This window comes from Dryas octopetala, chromosome 4, assembly GCF_963921425.1.
Source record: "Dryas octopetala chromosome 4, drDryOcto1.1, whole genome shotgun sequence".
In the NCBI taxonomy this organism is placed as follows: domain Eukaryota; kingdom Viridiplantae; phylum Streptophyta; class Magnoliopsida; order Rosales; family Rosaceae; genus Dryas; species Dryas octopetala.
The window spans coordinates 25,678,051-25,703,929 of record NC_141369.1 but is presented as its reverse complement, the minus strand read 5'-3'; the positions used below and the strand labels follow the sequence as shown (position 1 = coordinate 25,703,929).

The 25,879-nt window shown below is 38.0% G+C and overlaps 6 protein-coding genes across 9 annotated transcripts; 2 read left to right on the top strand and 4 right to left on the bottom strand.

The window, feature by feature from the left end:
- Positions 1-317: 317 nt before the first annotated feature.
- LOC147288881 (thymidylate kinase-like) lies at positions 318-3,453 on the bottom strand. Of its 3 annotated transcripts, none has more exons than XM_086239357.1 (7): positions 3,299-3,453; positions 2,862-2,911; positions 2,171-2,527; positions 1,866-1,977; positions 1,724-1,783; positions 1,166-1,270; positions 318-640 (listed from the first exon to the last, which is right to left on the bottom strand). In XM_086239357.1, exons 2-7 carry the CDS (start codon positions 2,897-2,899, stop codon positions 524-526), a joined length of 789 nt encoding a protein of 262 aa, XP_086095483.1. In that variant the 5' UTR covers positions 2,900-2,911; positions 3,299-3,453; the 3' UTR covers positions 318-523. The 3 variants fall into 3 exon arrangements, with proteins under 3 accessions (XP_086095483.1, XP_086095482.1, XP_086095484.1); XM_086239356.1 differs by having other exon boundaries at positions 2,862-2,918; positions 3,299-3,451; XM_086239358.1 differs by lacking the exon at positions 2,862-2,911 and having other exon boundaries at positions 3,299-3,443.
- Positions 3,454-3,623: 170 nt separating this feature from the next.
- Positions 3,624-8,198, top strand: LOC147288880 (transcription factor GTE8-like). The gene is made up of 11 exons (XM_086239355.1): positions 3,624-3,887; positions 4,299-5,609; positions 5,694-5,742; positions 5,841-5,972; positions 6,304-6,374; positions 6,517-6,568; positions 6,997-7,077; positions 7,176-7,291; positions 7,390-7,456; positions 7,626-7,756; positions 7,844-8,198. The coding sequence occupies exons 2-11, from the start codon at positions 4,371-4,373 to the stop codon at positions 8,111-8,113; spliced, it is 2,208 nt and encodes a 735-aa protein (XP_086095481.1). The 5' UTR covers positions 3,624-3,887; positions 4,299-4,370; the 3' UTR covers positions 8,114-8,198.
- A 268-nt stretch (positions 8,199-8,466) lies between these two features.
- LOC147288879 (DNA-binding storekeeper) lies at positions 8,467-9,629 on the top strand. Its single transcript, XM_086239359.1, has one exon. The coding sequence runs from the start codon at positions 8,695-8,697 to the stop codon at positions 9,445-9,447; it is 753 nt and encodes a 250-aa protein (XP_086095485.1). The 5' UTR covers positions 8,467-8,694; the 3' UTR covers positions 9,448-9,629.
- A 653-nt stretch (positions 9,630-10,282) lies between these two features.
- On the bottom strand, positions 10,283-13,070 carry LOC147288878 (lysine histidine transporter 1-like). 2 transcript variants are annotated; one of them, XM_086239251.1, is made up of 8 exons: positions 12,948-13,070; positions 12,503-12,690; positions 11,996-12,379; positions 11,510-11,903; positions 11,281-11,386; positions 11,091-11,182; positions 10,910-10,978; positions 10,283-10,831 (listed from the first exon to the last, which is right to left on the bottom strand). In XM_086239251.1, exons 1-8 carry the CDS (start codon positions 12,984-12,986, stop codon positions 10,733-10,735), a joined length of 1,371 nt encoding a protein of 456 aa, XP_086095377.1. In that variant the 5' UTR covers positions 12,987-13,070; the 3' UTR covers positions 10,283-10,732. The 2 variants fall into 2 exon arrangements, with proteins under 2 accessions (XP_086095377.1, XP_086095378.1); XM_086239252.1 differs by having other exon boundaries at positions 12,584-12,690.
- A 797-nt stretch (positions 13,071-13,867) lies between these two features.
- Positions 13,868-16,030, bottom strand: LOC147288877 (lysine histidine transporter 1-like). Its single transcript, XM_086239452.1, has 7 exons — positions 15,813-16,030; positions 15,283-15,666; positions 14,804-15,197; positions 14,582-14,687; positions 14,365-14,456; positions 14,215-14,283; positions 13,868-14,142 (listed from the first exon to the last, which is right to left on the bottom strand). The coding sequence occupies exons 1-7, from the start codon at positions 15,989-15,991 to the stop codon at positions 14,044-14,046; spliced, it is 1,323 nt and encodes a 440-aa protein (XP_086095578.1). The 5' UTR covers positions 15,992-16,030; the 3' UTR covers positions 13,868-14,043.
- A 3,732-nt stretch (positions 16,031-19,762) lies between these two features.
- On the bottom strand, positions 19,763-24,042 carry LOC147288876 (lysine histidine transporter 1-like). The gene is made up of 8 exons (XM_086239302.1): positions 23,881-24,042; positions 22,018-22,175; positions 21,545-21,928; positions 21,015-21,408; positions 20,798-20,903; positions 20,583-20,674; positions 20,389-20,457; positions 19,763-20,293 (listed from the first exon to the last, which is right to left on the bottom strand). Exons 1-8 carry the CDS (start codon positions 23,929-23,931, stop codon positions 20,195-20,197), a joined length of 1,353 nt encoding a protein of 450 aa, XP_086095428.1. The 5' UTR covers positions 23,932-24,042; the 3' UTR covers positions 19,763-20,194.
- Positions 24,043-25,879: the final 1,837 nt, after the last annotated feature.

The window sequence follows — 25,879 nt, the reverse complement described above, 5'->3', positions numbered from 1 at the left end:
TGGCTGGCCAAAGCCCCGACCAGTGACTAGAAATTAGAATAAATGCCCCCAAAGCTGTGGCTATCACCTTCTCATCACCTTTTAATCTTGTAAAACTCTCTAGCTTAAATCTTAATAAACCCTAATCTAGTTATCTACTAAGCTGTACTCTACCAGCACCGAATGGTCCGAATCTTTAGTTTTTGGTTGGTTACTATGGGCACGGCAACTACATGAAAACTTGTAGCTCTAATAGCTAAGAATATTTACCCCTTCACTCCTTCACTCGAGATCCGAATTCGGGTCCTCTGTCCTTCAGTACCATTTGATGGAATACATAGACTACAATTATTCTTTTGGTTCATTTGGCTGTCAAAGAATGACCGCAACTATTTTGAAATACAAGAGTAGAAAAATGAAATATTCAATGGATAACAGGGACCGTATGTTTAAAACTCTGTGAGCCCTGCAATCTGCAATTAGGAAAAGAGGCTATCAAAGATACAGAGGGGGCAGACATTCAACATTTCAAAGGTATAAGCGTCTAACTGGACCAGAGACATGACAGGGGTTTTCCTTCTTGGCATGTTTTTACATAATCCAATACTATCTTTTGCAACTGTTCCTCGACGTCTTCCATAGGTAAGCAAGCATCTATGATCTGCATCAGGCCAAAAGAAACTTAATGTCTGCATAATATCCAACTCAACTCACCCATATACTACAAGTTTTACAGAGCAAAACAAACGTTTTTATGGTCTTGCAGGCTTGTTTCATGGTTGATATAATAATTATCAATTTGCATAATATGTGTAACAATCATCTGATAGTGACAGTCCAGACAGCATCTAAATTATATGTTAGGGTTAAGTCCGAATCAAACGGACTTCATATCTGGTGCTTGTTGGAAAACATTAGAAATTGACACCTGGAAATCAAATTGAAGGAGAAAAATTGACATCACAACTCCACCTTTGCTTTGTGCAACTCAAATCATCTACCATTCAATTTATTCTTTAACTGCCACTATAGGAAAATTATATTCTAATATATGGACCTACAGTGCCTAATTAAAATTTGGTGTTAAAAATTGCATCCAAGGTGACACCTTCAAGAGAGCATCACAATTGGCAGGAGATATGCCGGTTCCCTATTGCAATTTAAGAAGAATAGAGAAACAAACTACCTTCCAAGTGGCACCACGGAGGACCTGATAGCTTTGGCCAACTTTCTTCTGAAACTCAAGCTGCTCATATCTCTCACCTCCATATCCCCCTCTTTCTGCAGCTTTCTGACAATTATAATTTAATAAATCAATTAAAATTTTAGAAGCATTTGGGGAGGAATTACTAGCTTCATCAAATTTGCAGCATCCACCATCCAGGCTAGTCAATTAAGAGTAACTATTTATCTGGATATTAAGGTCCTTGTAATAGCATGCTAAATGCAATTGCTATCATTTTCATCAACAATAATATATCTGCAAAGCATAACAGCCTTAAAATATCTGCAGTTAGCCATAAAGGGCAGGGCGAACCATATATGTTTTCTACTTTTCTTTATTTGAGAAGCTACCGACTATGTAGAAATCAATTTCTTATGAGGGGTTTTTTTGTGTCTCAGAAAATATAACCATAAGCAATCAAACAGGACAGTTTCTCACCTAAGCATTTACAGGATATTGGTTATATTTATACGTTTTTCTTCCCTAATATTCACTGTAAACATTAAAATAACTACTTACCTCAGGTGGTATGTCAAGGTACACTACCACATCTGGAGCCAACAACCCAATCTCTGGAGCCTGCAAAAGAACACCTCAAATTTTTTGAGATCAGACAGAGAACGTAAACTTCATTAGGGGAAAAACTCAAGAATTTCACTACCTTACACCAGTCTATATCTAGTCCTTTGGCAGATGAGAAAGCCACGCCTGAATAAGAATAACGGTCAACCACCAGGGTGGTTCCACTTTTCAATTTGCTTTCCATCAATGATCTGCAGAGACATTACAGATTGTTCAGTACAACGAATTTGTGCCCACCTCATTCTTTTCCCACAGGAAAAATTAAAGTGTGCACACTCTTGTATTAATAATAATAATAAAAAGAAAAGAGCAACTTTTCTGTCCTGAATGTAGAAAATCTCACAAAGCAGAATATAGCATGTTGCAAAGAGTAGCATAACAAACCTCTTCTCCCAACGGTTGGCACTAAAGAGAAGATGGATTGTATGATCATCCAGCTGCGATTTGTTGGAAAGATAAGAAGATATCATTTGCCCAACACTTGTACTTCTGTCAGGAAACCGCCATAATTCAGTTGAATACCCTAACCTCTCCAAGTAGGTGACTAGTCTAGCAGACTGTGTAGTCTTCCCACAACGATCCAAGCCTTCCAGAACAACCAAGGCGCCTCTTGAATCCTCCTTGCCACCTCTTAGGCTACAGTTGTGAGCATTATTTTCCATATGAACCCGCCTAAAAAAAACCTTGTGGGGAAACTTCAATTGGAAATTCAAAGACCAAACAGTTCCCGCTCCAAAATTCCTAGAGAAGCAAATGCACTCAGTTAAGCAAGCAAATGCGTTCACTGTAAATCAATCTCTACCATTTCTGAACCCTAACATGCTTTATAATCCATTTTATTATGAGAAAATGCAAGAACTTTTGGATTTCAAATTCTTCAATAATGAGGAGGGTTCTTTATTGTTAGAAAAAAAATCGCTCCAAGGACCCAAAACACACTAATTTTATGTTTTAATTTCTTCTCCTTTTCCTCACTTCCTCACCAATCCAAACCGACACAGCGAAATATTTCCACAAAATAAGTAAATTAAGAAAGTTAAAAATTTAAATAAAGGCAAGAGTTAAGGATTCTTACAAAGCCTTGCAAACTCTGAGATAAGATGCATGGGTCATGTCCCTTCAAACCTACAAACTAAAGCGAAAAAAATGAATTCACCAACATTTATTTGGTAAATTGGGCCAAAATCCAAGTTCTGAAGGTGTTCCATGATTCTCTACCTTGAGCAACAATTTGGTTGTTTCTTAAAATAAAAAATAAAAAAATGCTGTTCTGTGTATTAGTATTGTCTAAACAAATCCTAAGCAAACAAACAAACAAAAATAAAATTGAGAGCTAAATTTGATGACTCCAAATTCTAGAATCCAGAAGATTGAAACAGGGATCGGAACTTAAACTCACTAATTATCTATCAACAGCCAATTATTATTATTATTATTATTATTGGTTTTTCATTTCTTTCCATGGCTTAGCAACAAGTGAGGAAAAAACAAAAATGTGGAGGAATTGCTTACCTAGGAGTGATATGGTTGTCTTCTTCTGAAAAAAAAAAAAAAAAAAAGATATTAAAATTGTTGTCGGTGTGATCTCACCGGCCGCCTAAGAGTGAGTCAGAGAACAGCTGGAGGAGAGCAAGAGAGTGGGAGAAGGCATGAGGAGCGGGAGGGGTATAAGGGTTTTAACAAAAACTTTCTTTTGGTAGAGCTTTAACCAAAAACTAATAAAGCACAATTGAGACTTGAGAGGGTTAGTGAGGGGTATGAATGGAATTTCCTTTCTTTTTTTCTTTTGAAGTAGGGAGTCGAGAGCCAAGTCGTGGGCTTTCTCTGTGTCCGTAGTTTGGAACCTGCAAACTTGCAAAGGGAACCTCATTATTGAAGGTCGTCTTCGTAATCGGTGTGGGTGGTTCGGGTCATGATCCGGACAGCGTTCAAGGGTTTTCTGGGGTTTTAGTCACTCTGTACTCTCTACCTTCTCTCAGTTTTTCTGTCTCTTTTCTCTGAAATTCTGGACCTTGCTTTGTCCTGACAAAGAAGAATTCGTGTAACTTTGATCGCAAGGAGAGGTCTGGAACTGAAGTGGACAGCTTGGGAAGAGCAACTGGTAATTGTTTTAGGGTTTTGGGTCACTTTAAATTCTGTGATATTTATGCTTTATATTGTTCAATTTTATGGAGTTAGTTGCTGCTCAAGGTTAGGGTTTTAATTCAACTTCAGGGGTGTATACTTTGAGTGTAAAAATTGAGCTTTGGAACTTACCGAAGAGTTAATTATTACTGTTTTCGAACTTTGTGATTTATTCTATTGGGTTTGTTTTCTTTTCTTTTTCTTTCTTTCTAAAATTCATTTGGGTTTGTTTTCTTTCCTTTTCTCTCTCTCTATATCAATTGGGCTTGTTTACTTTCGAACTTGCAGTAATTGTGGAGTTTAAGAAATTCATGTGGTTTGATTTTAGTTTCTGTCTGATTTAAGGTTAAATGATTTTTCTTCTTCTTCTTTTTCTTCTCTTGTGCAGAAATCACTGACCAAACCACACTCTGGAAATCACTGTTATAAAGAAAAGTGCTCGGAGATTCTTTTAGATGTGATGATGGCCAAGAAGAACAGGTACCCTGGAGCAGGAGGGTATCATGGTGGTGCCTTTGAGCTGGCTGGTGAATACGAGGGCTCTGGTAGCTCAGGGCGAATCGACACAGAAATTACTGCCTCAGAGGATTCAAGTGCCCTGATAAGGAAATGTATTAGTTTAAATTCTAGTGAACGTGACATTTTTGGTGTCCCTAGGCAAGTTCTCCCCCTGTCAAACATGTTGTCATCGGAAAGGAAGGATTTGATACATAGGTTGAGAATGGAACTTGAACAGATTCGAATTCTTCAGAAGAAAGTTGAAATGCATAGAACCAATGGTCTTACAGTGTCATCTTCTAGTGATATCCTCAGCTGTAGCAATGGACCAAATGGGCCCCATGTGGAGAATTTCCGAAAGTCATCGGCATTGAGTTCTGGGCAGGGGAAAAAACTGAATCCTGTGGCTCAGAAAGCGAATGCATGGAATAAGGGCCCTTCTGGGAGGTTTGAGTCAGTGAATCAGGCTTCAGCACCTAACACTGCAAGCGTGATCTTGATGAAACAATGTGAGACACTATTGAAACGATTAATGTCACATCAATATGCTTGGGTTTTCAATACCCCTGTTGATGTTGTGAAGTTGAACATTCCAGATTACTTCACTGTGATCAAGCATCCAATGGATTTGGGTACAGTAAAGAGCAAGATAGCTTCTGGATCTTATTCAAGCCCATTGGAGTTTGCTGCCGATGTCAGGATTACCTTCACCAATGCTATGACCTACAATCCATCAACAAATGATGTCTATGTCATGGCAGATACTCTTAGTAAATATTTTGAAGTCAGGTGGAAAACCATTGAGAGAAAACTTCCAAAGTCTGATCTCCAACCCCTGCCAGCTAAATCTGGTCCTCATGAAGACATGGAAACTGCTAAGCCAATAGCCCCATCAAAAAAGAGGGTAATCACATCAACGCCCCATGAACTCAAGTCTGAGCCTGCTAAGCGGATAATGACAGAGGAGGAGAAACGCATTTTGGGCAGAGAACTGGAGTCTTCACTTGGAGATATGCCTTTGCATATCATTGATTTCTTGAGGGAACATAGTTCAGACGGAAAGGACTCTGGAGAGGATGAGATTGAGATTGATATTGATGATCTCAGTGATGATACCCTGTTCACACTGCGGAAGCTTTTAGATGAGCATTCACAAGAGAAACAAAAAAACCATGTGGGAGCTGAACCTTGTTCAATAGAGGTATTACCCGACCACCTCCTTCTTGGAATCAAAGTAGATTAATAGATGCATGAATAATACATTGTTTACATTTATTTACTGCAGCTTTTGAACGAGTCAGGGTTGAGCAATTCTTCCATGCAGCCATGCAAAGGTCATATTCTTCTTCATCTGCTTGCATTTATAAAATTCTGACTTTAGTTTTAGAACGTTTAAAGACATTTTTTCCCCCTTGCATATGTGCCTTTGTAGGGTGTGACCCAGCTGATGAGGATGTTGATATTGGTGGAAATGAGCCTCCTGTATCAAGCTATCCTCCCGTGGAGATAGAGAAAGATACAGGCCATAGAAGTAGTAAAGGCATCAGCTCAAGCAGCTCCAGTGGTAATTTGAGTTTGTTCTGTTGTGGTCTTTGTTTGGTTAGGTCCCTCATAAGTTCTGTTTCTTAACTTTCTTCTTTGTTTGGGGTCTTTCATAGTTTTGGTAATAATTCCCATTTGTTAGCTGGAGTAGGGCTTGCAGGAGCAACTTTTTAATTCTCCGATTTCATGCCTTAAATAGTATAATGTCATAGTTAAATGGAGGGGGAAAAGTGATATATTATGCTTGCAAAAGAGTAATGTGATTCCAGGGGATTCTTCCTCTCATTATTCCAATTTTCGTCCATGTGATTCATAAACATTAAATAATTATGTATCTTGTGTATGCTTCACAGGTTCAGATTCTAGCAGTTCTGAGAGTGATTTTGATGATGCTAAGGCCTCAAGTCCAGTAAATGCATCTAAGGTGTCTGACATATTTTGTTAAAATACATAAATCGCAATGGATGGTTGATGAACTATCCTCATTTTCTCTGCAATTGAGTTTTTGCGGTACAATAGTGCATGGTGGGTAGTTTGACTGACATTATACTTAAATTATTCTTCAGGTACCACAAACCTCGGGTTCTGGAGCTCAGTTAGACGAAAAGACAGCAGTTGGTAATTCCCTTCAAAGAAATCATGAGTATCTTTCATTGAAATCCGATTCCCCCATTGATTCTCTAGGGGTTACATAGAAATAATTTTGATAGTTTTCATTCCTTGAAAAATCCATAAAATAGAAACATGGGTTGGATAGGAAATAGAGTACATAAATATGGAAAATAAAAGGGAATGCATTGACAATTTTTTGGGCAGGTACACTTCCTCTATAACCGTTTCCTCGTCTTACCTATATTATATATTGCATTTCTGATGCATAGTGCCTGTCTTATGGTTTCTTATCTATAATAAACATGATATCTGATATGCTGCAACCAGATCATGTGTCACTATTGCCTGGTCCAAGCTTCTCTGAAATGATTGTGTTTTATGGATTTTGAATACTTTAGTGATAATTTAATTTGCTAATCCATGGGATCTTACAGAGTCTGATAGTGGGTTGGATCAAGTTGAACAAACTTCCCAGCAAAAGCCAAGTTCTGTGGAGTCAGATTCCCGTCAGGATGGTAAGCTGAAGGGTTAAACCAATTAAAAAAGGGGGAAAAAAACTTATGCTGTTGGTTTTGTGGTAGCATCTCATTGTTCATCTCTCAAAAAAATTTAGGGGACAGTGCTCCCACAGAGAGGAAGGTCTCCCCTGAGAAGCAGTACAGGGCCGCTCTATTGAAGAATCGTTTTGCTGATACCATTTTAAGAGCTCGAGAGAAAACACTTGTTCAGGTGGGTTACAATACTTACCCTGTTTGTACCTATCATTTTGCAAGCATTTTCTACTCTGGATGTGATCTGGTATAATTTGATCTGTGGGCTGAGATCAGGGTGATAAAGGGGATCCTGAGAAATTGCGGCGAGAGAGGGAAGAACTTGAATTACAACGGAAGAAAGGTTGTGGCCTTTACACTTAAACTTGTACTTCATTTCTATTTGTTGTTTGCATCAATTTCTTTGCTTGCATGCAATGGTGGGTAAATATACATAAACATCTCCTGGTTTATTGAACTGAAATGTATATGAACATCCAGTAGCTTTTTCTATTTTGCCAATATTTGAGCAGAAAAGGCACGGTTACAAGCAGAAGCCAAGGCTGCTGAGGATGCTCGAAGGCGAGTAGAAGCAGAAGCTGCAGCTGAGGCTAAACGGAAGAGGGATCTTGAGAGAGAAGCAGCACGGCAGGCATTGCTGCAGGTAAATGAGCCACATCCTATGTTTCAGAAATTCAACTCCTTAATTTATGTGGTTTTTTTATTGGAACATCTTATGGCATATGTACAGATAGAAAAGACTGTTGAAATCAATGAGAACTCTCGGTTTCTTCAAGATCTGGAAATGCTTCGAACTGCCCCTGCGGAGCAATTGCCAAGCTCTGTAGATGAAACAAGCCCAGAGCACTCACAGGATGGTTTAGGTGGTTTTAAGTTTGGGGGGAGTAACCCCTTGGAACAACTTGGCTTGTACATAAAAGAGGATGAAGAGGAGGAAGAAGGTGAGCCTCCTAGTGTTCCAAATCCTGTAAATGATATAGAGGAGGGAGAAATTGACTAAATATACTTGCTACTTTTGTATTCATGAACGAATCAAGAAGCCACAATAGAATATTTTTATACGAAGAAGGATAAAAGAAAATGTCTGCGCATTTTGTTGTTATGCTTTTTGGTAAATCACTTTCGTTACTAATAGATGAATAAAGTGCTTCATTCATTAGTACATTACTCAGTAGCTGACTAGCTGCCATATATTACATAAAGAAAAAGACACGGTAACCGGGTATCGAGCTACATCCATGAAGCCCATAAAAGCCCAATGAATTTGATCAAGTCTAGCTGCATCCATGAAGCCCATAAAAGAGTAGTAGTAGGTGGGCCTGGGTCTCAAACGCTTCCTCTTCAATTTCAATCATGATTCATGCCTGAGAAAATTGTTCATTAGTGGATTTTGGGTAGTTGATAGGATGTAGTGACTTGACTCTTGAGTCTCTGACACTCCGCACTTTTCAGGTCGTAGTTTTTTGGGTACAAGTTGCTCCTTTCATTTTGGAAACCGCAGCAATCCCTTTTTAAACTGTCACTCACTCCTTTCTTTTTTCAAACACAGTCAGAGTCAGAGGCTCACAGTCAAGGGTTTCAATGGAGGAAACCCAAAACACAATTCATTCTCTCCCATTCCTCTCAATCTTCTTCTCTATGTTCTTCATCATCTACCTCATTGCCTACTTCGTCGTCTTCCGAAACTGGAGCCCTAAGATCCGACCCGAAGCCTCCAGCTGTTTAATATCCCTCGCCCACGGCACCCCCGCGGTCGTCTTAGCCTCTTACGCCATACTCGCGGACCCAAGTAGCGGTTTTGGTTCCAAGAACACCCATTTCCAAAACACGGTTCTGGATTACAGCGTGGCCTACTTCCTCATGGATCTTATTCACTACATCGTCTTCTTCCCTGGCGACGTCCTCTTCATCGGGCACCACTTGGCCACGCTCTTCGTGTTCCTCACGTGCCGCTTCGTCGCGTCGCACGGCGCGTTCGCCATTCTCTTCCTCCTGATCCTGGCCGAGGTCACCAGCTTGTGCCAGAACGTCTGGACGCTCGCCAACGCGCGCAGGAGCGACTTGGATTTCGCGGCGAAGGTGTACGATTCCTTGTCCCCTCCTTTTTACATTCTGTATTCGATTGTGAGAGGGTTTGTTGGCCCCTATTTCGTCTACCGAATGGGTGTCTTTTATATAAGCGGCGCGGCGGACGGTTTGATTCCCAGGTGGGTTTGGGTTTCTTGGATTGTTGTGGTAATGGCAGCCATTTCTGTTAGCATTTTGTGGATTTTGAATCTCTGGGTGGAATTGTATAGAGACAGGAATGTCAAGTTGGAAAAGAAAATTAGATAGAATAATTACCCAGTTAAGGATTTGATTAGAGGGAGCCTTTTGAAAACTTTGAATATGTTGATCGAGCTTAATAACATTGTGGGTTGGATTAGTGGTGGGTGATATATGTAACAAATTGCAACATGTAACTCTGTATCTTTGATTTAACTTCTTTCCTCAATCATATTTTCTTATGTTTCTTTGATCTAGTTTTTGAATAGAATGAAATGAATACAAGCAGATGCTAGTCCCTTTAACTTATTACTCTAATGAATATCTTTGTATAGGTCGAATTATATAGGGACATGATGAATATTTTCTTTGGTTTGGTTTTGAACTCACAAGTGGTGGTCTTGCAGAGAGAGGATTCGTTTATCACCATCATCATCATTAATTTTGTCCCAGTCATGCTAAAGATTCAATTAATGCATAGGCTTCCTTGAATTGAAGTTGTCTTTGTTGCTATACAATCAAACTTGAAAGAAGGGTGAGTTGCCTTGCTTATTATTCAAAATGTTAGTTGGGTTTGATCATCTGGCAGAGAAAATAAGGATGTCTCAATTATGAGTATGTATTTTTATTCAAAAAAAAAATTTGAATACTCTACCGTGTAGTTGACTAGTTGAGACAGGCCAACTGCCAAAGGTATTATAAAGGCTGAAGACTTGAAGCTACCCAAAATTTGAGAGTTTGGTATGCTTTTGCTGCAATATTCTTATTATTCCCAACTGCTTTGGTTATCATCTAATTTCAGGCCCTCTTCGCTGTCATGTTGCATTTTGTGAGACATACAACTTGGGTGTGCTTGGTTGGCAACTGTGATCATGATGCACTTTTAATCACATAACCAGAAAAAGAAAGGAAAAACTAGTTTTTATATTAATAAAGTCTTGAAAATATGGAACTAATCAGCATAATGTTAGAGAAAAATATATTTTATTTGCCTTGTTTCTCAAATGTGATTAAGCCATTAGCACTGGTGTTTTCTCTGTGAGCAAGACAAAAGCACCTTGATATCTGGCAAAGGCATATACTAACTCAATGCACTGCTCTATAACCATGTATCACCTGCAGTGTCTCTGAAGGGCGATTTGGCAAAATAGTCACATATATCTAATTTCATTGATGCTGAAAATAAATGACAGTACAAGGTTTGTATACACATACAACTCAGAAAATTCCTAGAAGAGGGATAGATGGAAAACCTATTTGTGCATGTTTTTTATGTGCTTATTTGTCACAGATGCTTGTACTTTATCTATGCATCGGATTTCAAGGTGACCTACTTGTGCTTGCGCCAAGTCTGTTAGTTGTAGAAATGGTAGTTCTTGGCTTGAAGTATGATATTCCTAAACCCACCAATAGGTGATAGGATCATAAGCAGGACCCCCAGCGTAATGCAAATCTGAGATTAAAGGCAAGTTAGAAATGGAGCTTGTTCTCAAGCTGACAGAAATAAAAGTTGAACATACATATAACATACCCAGTTAATAATCCAAGATGAGCTAAACTTCCGCGGCTTCTTGAGGATAAGCCAGATAACACAAGGGAGCTGAAGAATGAAACACCAGGAATTGGCATTACATTGGAGGGAAACGAGCACTGAAACCTATCTTGATCCTAAATGGAAAAGGACAGAGTGAGGCTAAGACTAGACAACTTACAAAGTACGTTGTTGGGGAGAAAGCAAATCCTCCAAAGAATCCCAGAAGACCACCAAAGAAGGGAAAAGAAATGCCCACAAACATTGTGAATGCTGCAATCAAAGCAAGTGACATACACACACACAGTCTCGTAAGTGATCACATTGCTCTTAGTCTTAGGGAATGTGAAAAACTGGCATTGACATCTTACCAACGTATACATTCCTGGAAATGAAGCGAAGAGTTGTAGTGGGCTTAAAATGCAGTTTCTTTACCAGGACAGTTTCGATCATGTCAAACACTGGCATTGCATATAGCTGCATTGCAGACAAAGAAAACCCAAGATTTGATTGAAAACCAATTACCACAAGTGTTCTCAAAGACCAGCTTGACAGCTTCTACCTTCTAGTATGGGAATGAAGTAAATTAAACATACATACCTGATAACCCCCAATAACATGGATGACAACAAACATGTTTGCCGTAATGATGAGCCATTCAGGTTTCTCTAAGGAGATTAGGATGTTATCCTCGACTTTGTTTCCAAAAGTGTAAAACCCAATGAGAGCCACTGGGAAATAGCACAAGGCCACCACTATGTAGGCGATCACCACTCCTCTCCACATAGGCTTCTTGGATGGCTTCTCCGGTGAAGAAGGGAGTGTTGCTTGGATCTCCAAGACCACATTGTGTCCTGAATACGCAAAAGCGACATTGCCCAAGGCAGTGAAGAAGTTGAAGACTGTTCCCGACGTGCTATGGGCTTTGTACCCATAATCTACATCTGCCTGAACACCCTTATGGATCGAAGTTGTCCATGCAATGGTAGAGTAACTGTAACCCAAAATCAATTGACAATGAGTGGAAAGACCCAAGACATCATATTGTATTGTAAAGCTTTACATTCTGGATGTGTAATGTTGTACCTCAAAGCCATGACTGCTGCAGTCAAAGATATGCCAGAGATGGAGTCAAAGTTGGGGAGATGTGCTTGTACAAAATGAACGGAGGCAAAGATCATGATGAAGTAAGTGAGTTTGATTGGGTTGCGGCCTTTGAGAGCTATGCTATGGACTTTTTGCAGTGATTTTCCTCCTGTCACCATATACACAATGTTCACACCAACTTCGCATATCAGCTGTTGGGGTACCACAATCCAAAGACCAAGCTTTTCACCAAAGGCATATTGACCCAGTTCATGGTATCTATCAAAACGCTTCCCAGGTACCATTTCATGCATCTCAACCATTTGCCATAATGTGAATAAAGTGATTACCCATGATAGTACTAGGATAACAACACCGGGACCCCTGAAATTAATTAAGCAAGGAATTAATGTAATTAAAGTAGTTTCAGATGATATATAATGATGTTTGATTATGAACCCAGATGAAGAATGAAGATGTAGTGTTTTGTGTAAAGCACATATATACCATCCAAGATTAGACATGGCATAGGGAAGACTTAAGACACCAGCTCCAACCATGGAATTGACATTGTGGAAAGCTGCGTACCACCAGTTTGCATTCCTCGAAGCAGTAATTGGAAGCCAATCATCAATTGCCTTCTGTTTTGCTAGCTTTTCATCTATCTGTTCTTGCTTCTCTGGTTTCTCCTCCATCTGTCATTATTTAGTACAATTCTTAAACAAATTCACAAGCCAAATATATATAACCTCAATCACCCTCCCACACCCAAAGTACTGGAATCACACTCCCAAGTTCGTAGGTGCTTGATAAAAATGAATCCAAATCTAGTCAAACTCCCAAGCACCTAAGAAGGGCAAGGGTCCTTGAAGGTCAAGCAGTCTTCCTCTGTTTGTTGAGAGAGAGAGAGAGAGAGAGAGAGAGAGAGAGAGAGAGAGAGAGAGAGGCTTACATTGTTGACGATGTCAGAATTTGGAGGTTGAATTCCCATAGATGCACAGCACAGAGTAGGCTTCTTCCAGTGTTTCAGGAATTAGAGCATCTAAAACAAACATGCATCAATGGAATGGGAAGATGAAACATATAATGTAATGTAATATGAGCTAAGAGTTAATTGGAATTAAGTGGCAGAAAGTCCTTGGCCAAAAAAAAAAAAAAAAAAGGTGGCAGAAAGTCAAGGTGCAGAAAAATCCACCCAAGAAAGTTTGAGTGCTCTTGAAGTAGACATTTTTGTTTGCTAGTCTTCTTGTTTGGGAATCTGTAATCCGGTCTCTCAAGTCTCATTTAAAATGCTAAACTACTATTCAAATACAAATATATACCAAAGAGAGTGACCTCCTTAAATTTTATGAACTTGGAAATTTCATGCATATATGAAAGCCAGACTTATATTACTCTGTTCGCACTTCATAGAGAGCAAGTAATTCTTATTAATACTGTACAAATTTTGAGTTATAACCTAGCTATAGGCCTATAGCCATTTGAGAGGTTGGTATGCTTTTTGTGCATTATCATTTCGGGCCCTCTTGCTGTCATGTTGCATTTTGGTGAGACCGCCTATTTACATTCAACTTGGGTGTGCTTGGTTGGCAATTGTCATTGTCATGAATCATGATCCAGTTTTAATTATATAACCAAAAACAAAAACAAAGAAAGAAGCAAAGCCGGAGCACCTTTGGGAAAATCATACTAACTCGGTGAACCGCTCTGTAACACTTCATGTATCACCTGACATTCACTTCATTTTCACGAGTATATATGCACCTTGACTTATCTGCCATATGCATTCCACTCAAATGACTAAAGAGTCCACAGATATATATATATATATATATATTTCATTGGTACTGAAAATAAATAACAATACAAGGTTTGTAATTTATGCACACACATACAACTCAAAAAAACTCTGAGAAGAGGCCTAGAGATATTTCTTCTGCACTTCTTCAGTTCAGACAAGCCAGATGGAAAACATATTTGCGTATATCTTTATGCTCTTATTTGTCACAAATGCTTGCACCAATATCTATGCATTGGATTTCAAGTTTTTAATTGTAGAATTTGTAGTTCTTGGCTTGCAGTATGATACTCCTTAACCCCCCAATAGGCGATAGGATCATAAGCAAGACGCCGAGTGTAATGCAAATCTGAAAATAAGGAAGCCATGTTAGAATGGAGGTGGTCTAAAGCTGACAGAAATACAAGTTGAACATACATACCCAATTAACAATCCAAGATAAGCTAAACTTGCGTGGTTTCTTGATGGCAAGCCACATGATGCAAGGGAGCTGAAGAATGAAACACCGGGAATTGGTATCATTTAAATGCGTTTACAAATTAACAAGGGAGAATGAGACTAGACAACTTACAAAGTATGTTGTTGGGGAAAAGGCGAATCCTCCAAAGAATCCCAGAAGACCACCAAAGAAGGGAAAAGTAATGCCGATGAACATTGTGAATGCTGCAATCAAATATTGGATTTGAATACTCTAACTCAGTGCAAATGATACACAGACACACACTCGTAAGTGATCACATTGCTCTTAGTCTTTAAGGCAGTGTCAAAAACTGGCATTGACTACTTACCAACGTATACGTTCCTGGAAATGAAGCGAAGAGTTGTAGTGGGCCTAAAATGCAGTTTCTTTACCAGGACAGTTTCGATCATGTCAAACACTGGCATTGCATATATCTGCATTGCAACGACATATAGAAAACCCAAGATTTGAATTAAACCCCAATTACAAATTAACAAAGACCAGCAGCTTCTACTTAGTAGAGATAGGAAAGAAGTAAATTTTAACACACCTGATAACTACCAATAACATGGACGACAACAAACATGTTTGCTGCTATGATGAGCCATGCAGGTTTCTCTAGGGAGATTAGGATGTTGTCCTCAACTTTGTTGCCAAAAATATAAAACCCAACGAGAGCCACTGGGAAATAGCACAAGGCAACCACGATGTAGGCGATCACCACTCCTCTCCACATAGGCTTCTTGGATGGCTTCTCTGGTGAAGAAGGAATTGTTGCTTGGATCTCCAAAACCACATTATGCCCTGCATAAGCAAAAGCAACGTCGCCCAAGGCAGTGAAGAAGTTGAAGACTGTTCCAGATGTGCTGTGGGCTTTGTACCCGTAATCTACATCTGCCTGAACACCCTTATGGATGGAAGCCGTCCATGCGATAGTAGAGTAACTGCATCAACATGAGTCATGACAATTAAATGCATAATTGATAAGTTTCATCTTGCTTGTTTTGATACCTCAAAGTAATTTAGTACCTTAAAGACATGACTGCTGCAGCCAAAGATACACCAGAGATGGAGTTAAAGTTGGGGAGATGTGCGAGTACAAAGTGAACGGAGGCAAAGATCATGATGAAGTAGGTGAGTTTGATGGGGTTACGGCCTTTGAGAGCTATGTTATGGACCTTTTGCAGCGATTTTCCTCCTGTCACCATATACACAATGTCTACACCAACTTCACATATCAGCTGTTGGGGTACCACAATCCAAAGACCAAGCTTTTCACCAAAGGCATGTTGACCCAGTTCATGGTACCTATCAAACCGCTTCCCAGGTACCATTTCATGCATCTCAACCATTTGCCATAAAGTGAATAAAGTGATTACCCATGATAGTACTAGGATCACACAACCAGGACCCCTGAAATTAATTAAACAAGGATATATTTAATTGATGTTTCGTTATGAACCCAAGGAATTTTCAAATTAATGATACATATAATGATGTTTAATTATGAACCCAGATGTAGATTCAAGAGTAGTGTTTTGTGTTAAGCAGATATATACCATCCAAGATTAGACATGGCAAAGGGAAGACTTAAGACACCAGCTCCAACCATGGCAGTGACATTGTGGAAAGCTGAGTACCACCATTTTGCATTCCTCGAACCAGTAATTGGAAGCCAGTCATCAATCTCCTTCTGTCTCGCTAATTTTTCATCATCTAAGTGGGCTTGAGTTCCCATAGATGCACAGACTCAAAGTGGGCTTCAAGTCTTGAAGGAATTAGAGCATGAAAAATGAACCTGCATCAATATGAAATTATGAAGAAACATATAATGTAGAGCTACGGAAGTGACAGGATGTCAAGCTCCAGAAAACTCCGCCCAAAAGAGCTTAAAGCGCTCTCGAAGTTGACATATTTGTTTTGTAGTCTCCTCTAGAGAATCTGTAATCCGGTCTCTCAAATGTCACCAAATGAATTTGCCATGCTTTAATTTGTTTTCTTGTTGGTGGGGTAAAGAAAGTGACCTCCTTAAATATTATCAACAATTGGCAATTTCATACATGTATCACAGAGAGCAAAGAATTTCTTAATTACTTTCTCTACAGCTAGCCTTCAAAACTATACCTCTTTATAGCTATATATTGGCTCGACCAAAAAAAATAAAAAGCTATCTGTAGGCTATTGCAGTTTCAAGGTCTGTTTCTAATTTTAATGGTACACGATTTGGTTTTTCAGAATTAGAGTCCAGTCCATTTTATGAGACTTTCTTAGACTAAAACCGGTAGTAATTAGGGTTTTTAATTAAGTCATTTTATTTTTCTTCTTTGACGGCTTTATGTTAGGTTTTAACTCCAAGATTTGGGCTCCGCCAAAAATCTCAAAGTTAAAATCTAACATGCAGCCTCTACAAAACTCAATCTACACCTTAAGAGAGAAAATACACTTCAAATAGGGGGAAATACCCTTCAAAAATAGGAAGGACTTTATTATAAATTAAAAAGATTTTCTTATAAATTAAAAGAACTTTATTATGAATTAAAACGATTTTCTTATAAATTATTATGAATTAAAAGGATTTTTTTAAAAATTTTAAAACACCCCCGGTCTCCATCTAAAAATTGTTTTTCAAAAGGACTTAAGCCTAATTATCTCTAAAAAAAACACTAGTTTAGACACAAATTTTAGGTCATTGGATATAGTCACTTTCAATGGTTAAGATTAAATGCTATGTTTTTTTGTTTTTTCTTTTTTGAGATCAAGACTAAGTGTGTGTTTGGATAAAGTAATTCTAGTTTTCATAGAAATTCATAAATGATAAAATTTAAAACTCCATCATTAAATTTTCATCAATTGCATTTTTTATTATTTGGATAAATATATATAGAATTTAGAAAATGACAAAAATTACAAATTTCATTGTTTTGGTAACGAATGTTATTTAAAAATTTAAATAATGCAGTGGTAAAAAAAAATTAAATAATTGCAGGAGATAGAGTTCCTAGTCGTAGGGATGCTTCATGGCTAATATTGATTAATATGAGCTTGTTTCATGCCATTATAGCTAGAAAAGTGGTTAAACCCATGTTGTAACACACATACACACAGATATATATATATATATACACTCACAGACCCATGTCGTAACATATATATATATACCCATATTGATTAATATGGGTGAGTATATATACTCACACACATATTGATTAATATGTTCACAAACCCTGAACTACCCATGTCATAGCATATATATATATATGTTCACCGACCATCGTAAATCGTGATCAGAGTGGGCTAACATATATATATATATAATTGTTCCTCTACCTATAAATTTTATTTGCAATCCTTCATAGACCTATGTCTCAATTCACCCAGAGAAAATTTATAGATTAACCATCAAATCATATTATAAATCAGAGAGAAAGAACCCATGAGTATTTATAGTGAAATAAAATTAACATACGTGAGAAGGGAAACAAACCAGCAAATCTCTTCAGCATAGCACCATGGTGACTGATCTGGTTGGGTTTTTGTCATTCGGCTTCTATTTTTGTAGGGACTAGACTGTTTTGAGATGTAGAGAAGCACCTATTTACCTACATTTGTTTTTTGGGCGGGATGGAAAAGAAATTTCCGCTTGTTTTTTTGAGTAATTTTGTTTTTTTAGAATTCCCAAATTTATTCCCACTTGGAAAAGAGAATTTCTACTTGCATAAGAATTGTAAAATAATGCCTATTTTGTTGGAATTTAAACTCAGGATTTCAGTTCTGTAAATTTGACAAATATTTTCCTCGTAATTTGTAAATTTCCCTATTAATTTGGCCAAACACAAAACTTTCAATTTTCCACGTGTAAAATACTGACTTTTTTTTAAATTCCAAACTTTTTTTTGCATCCAAACACACTGTAAAAGTAATCTGGCTCAAAGCATGAGGGATAACTGTTAAACTTACTCTTTTATACAGGAACCACTCAGAATATGCCTCCGGTGAACTTACTCTTGTAATCTGGCTTAAAGTTTGCAATTTCAATTGGAGTCAAAGATGACAGAAAATTGAAAGGCTCAAGAAAACAAAGTGGGAGAGTAAGAATGGTAGAGCTTTTATTTGTATGGGTGAAAGTATAGCTTTCAAGATATCACAAGAGTCACTACTCCATCTAAAAAGTTGAAGAGACAAAACTGAATCTTGGAACACAGTCCTTTGAATGAATAAAAAAAATGTAAAATATTAACTTCCTCCAGCTTCAAAGGGCCACTACTTCCAAAAAGTAAAAGAACACAAAACAAAGCACAGTTTATGAAAACAGAGTTTCAATGAGTCCGGAAGGCAGATTTTCAAGAAGCATTATTTGTCTACTTGGCCTATTTTGTTTGTATAGAGCGAGCATGAGTGCATGACTGCTCTTTCTAATTTGTTTATTGAAAAAAGAACAAAAAATTGGATAACTCAGAAGCCATAATGTTGATGCCAGAAATTGGATTGGATATATATATATTTGCAGAACTTTTGGTGCACTACCTTTTGCTGTCCTTGAAAAAGTTGTTCCTCAATTTGTATAAAACAAATCTCTATAAGTATCTCATCAAAACCCTTGGACCTAGTATCTCCTACTGCCATATGTGGACTGGTTGTGTCTACAAAGGCCAAAAGAGAAGATTACAAGGTCAAGCTGGCTGATTCTCTGTCAGCTTTGACTCCAATTGAAATTACAAACTTTAATATTCAGGCACCCTTTCATGGCAGTCTTGTGGTAGTGTCTACTAACTTCCAAAAACATATTCTGGGTTTCAACAAGGCTTTTTTACTCAAATATCACTTGAACTATAGAGAGTGTGCTCAAATACCACCTAAACTTTTTTTTTTTTGGTTAATTTACCACTTCAACTTTCACATATTGGCCAATCTACCACCTACCGTCACTTTAGTTAAATTTTCTATTTATTTTAAGGGTATTTCGGTCAATTCATATGATAAAAGCATTTGAAATATTGAAAAATAATTCTAAGAAACCCACTAGAAAAAAAAAAAAAAAAAAGACTTTTAAGGGTGATTCCTTTTTCTATTTTTTAGTTTTTAAGTTTTTTTTTTATAATTATATTTAAAAAATATTTTTTTTTATTGTATTCATGGACAAAATGGGAAGTTTGGGAAATTTTTTGATGATTTAACAAAAAAATAGTTGTCAAGTGGCAAATTGGCAAATATTGATAACATCATGTGGTAAATTGGCAAGAAAAAAAGTTTGGGTGGTATGAGAACACACCCCCTATAGGCCCAGGTGGTATTTGGATAAAAAAGCCTTTCAACAAAGAAAATCATTGTTGTGCATATAGACCCTGAAATTGATCACTTAGGATCATCTTTTTACATTTTAGTTTCATGGCACAAACACAATATGGGTAATTTGGACATGTGCAATCATATGTATTGCACAACAAAGTAATCAAACACCACGTTTCATAAGCAAAAATGTAGTACAGAATACTCTTCCTAAGACACAGAGTGAGCTGCATTATATGCCCAAATTTGTTCTCATGTATTATAAGATCAATCTGTAATGAAAAATTAACATTTCACAACTACCCAGTTCAGAAAGCAGAAAACAAACACAGAAAGAAAAAAGATATACATGCATGCACAAATACTTAAAAGAGGAAAAGGAAACAAACAGTAGAGCCCTTTGAGAAGTTCCCTCGAATTGGTCCACAAACAGCCTTATTTATTTGTCCTTGTTTAGGATACTCCACAAAACTGCCTACTTGCTTCTCGATGATTGCAGGACCCTTTTCGGCATTTAGTCCTTCATTAATTTCTTCATTATCATCAACAGCCTAATTTGTTTTTTTTTTTTTGTTTTTTTCTGTTTAATATGCAACTTGCAGCAACCTAGCTACTACCCTCCAGGCTCTCAAGAGCTTGGAAGGATGGTGGTGATCTAATTGTAAAATTTGTAGGTCTTGGATTTAACTATGATTGATCTCAGTCCTCCAATAGGTGCTAGAACCATCAAAAGAACACCAAGTACAATGCAGATCTGAAATTAATTAAGTCAAAAGATAAGATCAACTGAAATATAAATAAAAGCGAAAGAAGAAACAAGAACAATGAAGTATAAATCAAACAACATACCCAGTTACACCACCAAGATAAGCCAAACCTCCTTGGTTTGTAGATGGCAAGCCACATTATGCAAGGGAGCTGAAGATATTAACAAGCTCATTCATGTGAGAAATTTGTATAGTTGCATTTTATTTAATTAAAAATTACAAGTAATGTTCTACTATTATATGAGTGAGATGTGGAGAAGAGTAATGTGAGCTTACGAAATATGTTGTCGGGGCAAAAGCAAATCCTCCGAAAAATGAAAGGAGACCACTAAAGAAAGGGAAGGTAATGCCAAGAAACATGGTGAATGCTGCAATTAATAAATAAAATGTCAATTTAAATTTATATATATATCCAGCTTGAAGTAATTTTAACACCCCTGGTTTAATTAGCTAGCTCAGGCATAACTTGATGGAAGGGCAAGTGTACTTACCCACATATACATTGCGTGTAATGAAGCGAAGCTTTCTAGTGGGCGCAAAATTTAACTTCTTTACCAGTACAGTTTCTATCATGTCAAACACTGGCATTGCATAAATCTGCAATAAATATCACAACAGATAGAAGCAAAGTTAGACTAATAGAGGCACTGGCATAAAATTTTCAGCAATAAAAGAAGAAAGAAATAAGAGAATTTAAAGATGATGCACCTGATAGCTTCCAATAACATGGAGGACAACAAACCCGTTGGCCATTGCAATAAGCCAGGCAGGTTTGTTTAATGAGATGAGGATGTTATCTTCAACTTCGTTGCCAAATATGTAAAAGCCAATGAGAGCAACTGGGAAGTAGCACAAAGCCACGACTATATAGGCGACAACAACTCCTTTCCACATGGGTCCCTTGGAAGGCTTCTCAGGTGTAGAGGGAATTGTTGCTTGTATCTCCAGGACTACGTTGTGGCCAGCATAGGCAAAAGCTACTTCACCCAATCCACCAAAGAAGTTGAACATAGTTCCTGTAGCGCTCTTAGCTTTGTAGCCATATTCAACATTGTCTATCACACCCTTGTTTAGAGATGTTGTCCAAGCGATGGTAGAATAACTGCATTGGCATCACAAAGTTGAACAAAAGATCACTTAGTTAATCAGATTCATTAAAAGTCATTTGGATTCAAAATTTTGTTTTGATGCTCCATATGATTAACAAAAGTTGAGGTCGATGTTGAGCATATATATACCTCAAGGACATGATTGCTGCAACTAAAGACACCCAAGAAACGGAGTTCAAGTTGGGAAGGTGGGAAAGCACAAAGTGAACAGAAGCAAAGATCATAATGAAGTATGTTAACTTGATCTTTTGATCGTCTGGCCGTAATACATCATGGATTTTCTGCAGTGATGTTCCTCCAGTAACCATGTATACAATGTTGACACCAACTTCAACAATAAGCTGTTGAGGCACCACAATGTAAAGACCAAGTTTTTCACCAAACGCATGCTGACCCAATTCATGGTATCTATCAAACCGTTTCCCCGGAACCATCTCGTGCATCTCAACCATTTGCCATAGAGTGTACAATGTGATGATCCATGACAGAACTAAAACAACCACTCCCGGACCCCTGAAATTGTTAATAAATCAATCTCAATTTATATGACTTTTGACTCACAAATTCACATCATCAATCTCAACCATTAAACAAAAGCATACCATCCAAGCTCTGCCATGGCATAAGGGAGACCGAGAACACCAGCTCCAACCATGGCAGTGACATTGTGGAAAGCTGAGTACCACCATTTTGCATTCCTCGAACCAGTAATTGGAAGCCACTCATCAATTGCCTTCTGCTTCGCTGTTCTTTCGTCTAACTATCATGCCATAAATAACATATGTTCTATTAGCATCAACAGCAATATGTCACCCGACCCAACTGAGTAAATCAAGGAAGAGAAAAAAGTATGGGGGCACCAGTGGTATTGTAGGAACTTAGGGGGGGTGTTTTGGGAATATGATTAAAGAATAATATTATATTTACCACATTCTTATATTATATTTTTATACCATCTTACGTGTCATTATTTTATTAGACAAATTTTTTTTTTTTAGATTTTATTTTTTATTTTTTAGTGTTCAATGCATGCTATGAATGTCATGTAAATTATTATATAAGATGATATAAAATTATAGTATAAAAATATAAAATGTTTAGCACTATAATAATTAAATGAAGGAATCTTGGTGTGATTGAGGAGGAATCAAGGTATCAAAAGCTTTAAGAATGGTCAACTCGTCAGTTGTCGTGATTGAGTTACTTTTCTCTCATATCTAAAAAGTGTCTTATTATCTTTGGACGCGTCTTTTTTATTTATTTTATTAGGGAGGCCCATATCCATATGGCCCACCAGTTTGGTTGCCATGACCAATGGCCACGTTCCACGGCCCACTGAATTTACTTACCTAGTAGGCTTGTACCCAGCATGTGCATCCCCAATACCCATTGACAAATTGTGTTTAATTAAATATTTCATTTTTTCAGTTAAACTATAATAAAAAATTTGAATTCAAGTATTGCCAACTAAGCCACGTGTAAGTTTAGAAAAAATAACAGGCTGTGATATACTGTACATGTGTTGTTATAACTTATAAGCACGCAAACATCAAACAAAAATACAATGATATAATTGAGTAAACATACATCAAATAAAAATTGAAGGCCACGTAAAGGAAGAAAATGGTACATAATCATTTAAATTTTTTCAAAAATAAAAAATAAAAAATAAAAAAATGTTTGATGGGTTGAGGTGAGACGATCAATGATGCATACGACTGTCCCACTTGAGAATTTTTGGTTAGCAAGTGAGAAGACAAAGACTATATATTACTACTCTTTTATGTATGATATTATTACTTGGTCCAAAATTGAAGTACTAGCTAGTCAATGCCGTATAATTAGAGTTGCTTTGAAAATAAAAGTTGAAGCAAGTTGCCGACTTGCCGTTGGACCAGTGGCCCTCAAATATCTACTACTGTATCATCTCAGACTAAGAGTGACTGAGTGAGAGCCCAACCTCTATTAATTGGATCTGAAAATCACAAATGCATGTAAAGAAAGCTCGGTAGGTGTATTCTATTCAAAAACAGTTTTTAAAAAGTTTTTTTTTTTTTTTTTTTTTGTATTTCATCTATAAATATTAAAAATAAAAATAAAACAATTTTTGAGAAAAATACCAAATGACTAACAATTTGCGAAATTGAAAAGCAAGAATGTATATATGGGAGGATGAATATAATTACTATTACTAGATTAATATAGCTCTCAAATTTAGTTTCTGTTTGTTTGACTTGTGTATATTATGTTGCTGCATTTTCCATTTTCCTCCAAGGTGGGTTAAAGCTCCATTTTTTCTCGCATGTATTCTCAGGAAACAAACACAACTTCATCCCAACAACAAATTCGCATAACAAGATCATAGTCAGAGTAATCGAAAAGAAAAACAGAACATGTTAAAAACGGAAGTAGTCCTATATTTTGGGAACTCGAAGTGAGAGAGAGAGAGAGAGAGAGAGACTAACATCTGTATTGACATAATTGTTGTTATTCTCCGTTGGAGCTTGAGTACCCATGGCCAGCAGAAAGTTGCAAGGATACAAGACAAAGGTGACTGAGAGAGAGAGAGAGAGAGAGAGAGAAGATAAAGAAAAAAAACCAATCCAACTCGAGTCTCGAGCACAGAAATTAACAAGCTAGGTGCTCTTCCATCCATTAAATAAGAGCTCCAATGTTACAGCTTACATGTGAATGGAGTAAAATACCCTTTAACCTCAAAATATACAACTAGACAACTAGTCGTCTTGTCTTTTTCTGACGTGTGAACAAGAGCTCTATAAACTTCTTTAAGCTGACGTTGTTTTTTTTGTTTGACTTTGCAAATGCAATAACAGAGTATTTTTCCTTTTATTTTTTATCGGCAAAGAGCCAAATAAAATTACTTTATTTATACACGAAAACAAGAAAAAATATTAAAGGCCGAAATTTCCGCGAAACAAGTTTCTAATTGGGCCGTTGGCGTATAGTTAATTGCTTTTGGAGCATATACCAACATAATAGCTGAGTTTTAACAATAAGTAAGTTTATGTTGGTAAATAGAATCTGTTGATGCAAATTCTCGTAAGGTAGATGCAACAACTTAGAGATAGTGACATGGCTGATCAGAAGCCTTGCCGGATGATGACGTGGATGTTGATTGGGATCTTCCTACAAATGAACACAAAACCAAAGGAGATGGACCGGTGTGGTACCAGCCAAACACGCTCCGATGATGAAGTCAGTGATATGTGTTTGGTGGTGTTTGAATAAAAGTGAGGAAGAACAGGGGATGAACTTGGGAGAATGGGAAGAACAAGGCAAATGTTCTGGGTTTTCTCAGCAAGTTGGGTGTATTTGTGTGGACTTCTGTGAGCCAATTGCCAACCCCTTCCTTTGTGCATATAAGTGGGTTTATATAGACAAAGGAAGTGGTGAAGGTTAAGTTACCTGAATGTGGATGAAGGGTTGAGGGGGATCCACGCGTTCGGTCATGAATAGCAGCATGCACAGCTACTCACCTCCTTTGCATTCAATGCTGCATTGAATGCAAGGATGGAAGATCAGGTGGAATGCCCCAATAGTCATGGCTGTGAGCTGGAATGTCTCATCTGTCAGAGAGTCATGTCAGGTGCACTTGAGTATGGCGGTTCGTCTCAACGTGATCTTCTTTAGAATGGCGGTGGGAGGCCGAGCCGATCCGAACACATGTCCTCACGTGTAGACGTGAAACCCATGTATGATCGGATCGGATCGGATTTAGACAAGTCGGCCAAGCCGATCAGGTAGGTAGTGTAGTGATCCCCTCAAGTGAAATCCGGCCGCAACTAGGATTTGAGATGATGATCACCAAAGCCGAGCCGATCCGAACTGGGAATGGAATGGACTGAGTTGATGTGGTGACGTGGAGATCCAAGTCTGATCGTGATCGGTCATTGGGCCGGGCCGATCCGAACCAATGGTTGAGATGATCAGGTGGTGACAAGATTGTCGAAACACGTCTGATCGTGATCGGTCATTGGGCCGGACCAAGCCGAACCAATGGTTGAGATGATCAGGTGGTGACAAGATTGTCGAAACACGTCTGATCGTGATCGGTCATTGGGCTGGGCCGAGCCGAACCAATGGTCGAGGTGATCTGGTGGTGACAAGATTGTCGAAACACGTCTGATCGTGATCGGTCATTGGCCGGGCCGAGCCGAACCAATGGTCGAGGTGATCTGGTGGTGACAAGATTGTCGAAGCACGTCTGATCGTGATCGGTCATTGGGCCGGGCCGAGCCGAACCAATGGTTGAGATGATCAGGTAGTGACAAGATTGTCGAAGCACGTCTGGTCGTGATCGGTCATTGGGCCGGGCCGAGCCGAACCAATGGTTGAGATGATCAGGTGGTGACAAGATTGTCGAAGCACGTCTGATCGTGATCGGTCATTGGGCCGGGCCGAGCCGAACTAATGGTTGAGATGATCAGGTGGTGACAAGATTGT

Bases quoted from the DNA above. Each gene is read 5' to 3' on its own strand.
- LOC147288879 (XM_086239359.1), top strand. From the start codon at position 8,695: ATGGAGGAAACCCAAAACACAATTCATTCTCTCCCATTCCTCTCAATC.
- LOC147288876 (XM_086239302.1), bottom strand. From the start codon at position 23,931: ATGGGTACTCAAGCTCCAACGGAGAATAACAACAATTATGTCAATACA. The intron at 22,176-23,880 runs GTTAGTCTCTCT...ATGGCATGATAG, and splicing joins ACAATTATGTCAATACAGAT to TTAGACGAAAGAACAGCGAA. The intron at 20,675-20,797 runs GTAAGTACACTT...TATTAATTGCAG, and splicing joins TACACGCAATGTATATGTGG to CATTCACCATGTTTCTTGGC.
- LOC147288878 (XM_086239251.1), bottom strand. From the start codon at position 12,986: ATGGGAATTCAACCTCCAAATTCTGACATCGTCAACAAT. The intron at 11,387-11,509 runs GTATGTATGTTT...TCTGCAATGCAG, and splicing joins ATGTTATTGGGGGTTATCAG to CTATATGCAATGCCAGTGTT. The intron at 10,832-10,909 runs GTATGTTATATG...CTTTAATCTCAG, and splicing joins CATCTTGGATTATTAACTGG to ATTTGCATTACGCTGGGGGT.
- LOC147288880 (XM_086239355.1), top strand. From the start codon at position 4,371: ATGATGGCCAAGAAGAACAGGTACCCTGGAGCAGGAGGGTATCATGGT. The intron at 7,078-7,175 runs GTAAGCTGAAGG...AAAAAAATTTAG, and splicing joins GTCAGATTCCCGTCAGGATG to GGGACAGTGCTCCCACAGAG. The intron at 7,292-7,389 runs GTGGGTTACAAT...GGCTGAGATCAG, and splicing joins GAGAGAAAACACTTGTTCAG to GGTGATAAAGGGGATCCTGA.
- LOC147288877 (XM_086239452.1), bottom strand. From the start codon at position 15,991: ATGGGAACTCAAGCCCACTTAGATGATGAAAAATTAGCGAGACAGAAG. The intron at 15,667-15,812 runs GTATATATCTGC...AATTAATTTCAG, and splicing joins GCCATGTCTAATCTTGGATG to GGGTCCTGGTTGTGTGATCC. The intron at 14,688-14,803 runs GTGTGTTAAAAT...GTTGCAATGCAG, and splicing joins ATGTTATTGGTAGTTATCAG to ATATATGCAATGCCAGTGTT.
- LOC147288881 (XM_086239357.1), bottom strand. From the start codon at position 2,899: ATGACCCATGCATCTTATCTCAGAGTTTGCAAGGCTTT. The intron at 1,271-1,723 runs GTAAGTAGTTAT...TATAATTGTCAG, and splicing joins ACCTTGACATACCACCTGAG to AAAGCTGCAGAAAGAGGGGG. The intron at 641-1,165 runs GTAGTTTGTTTC...GGCCTGATGCAG, and splicing joins TCCGTGGTGCCACTTGGAAG to ATCATAGATGCTTGCTTACC.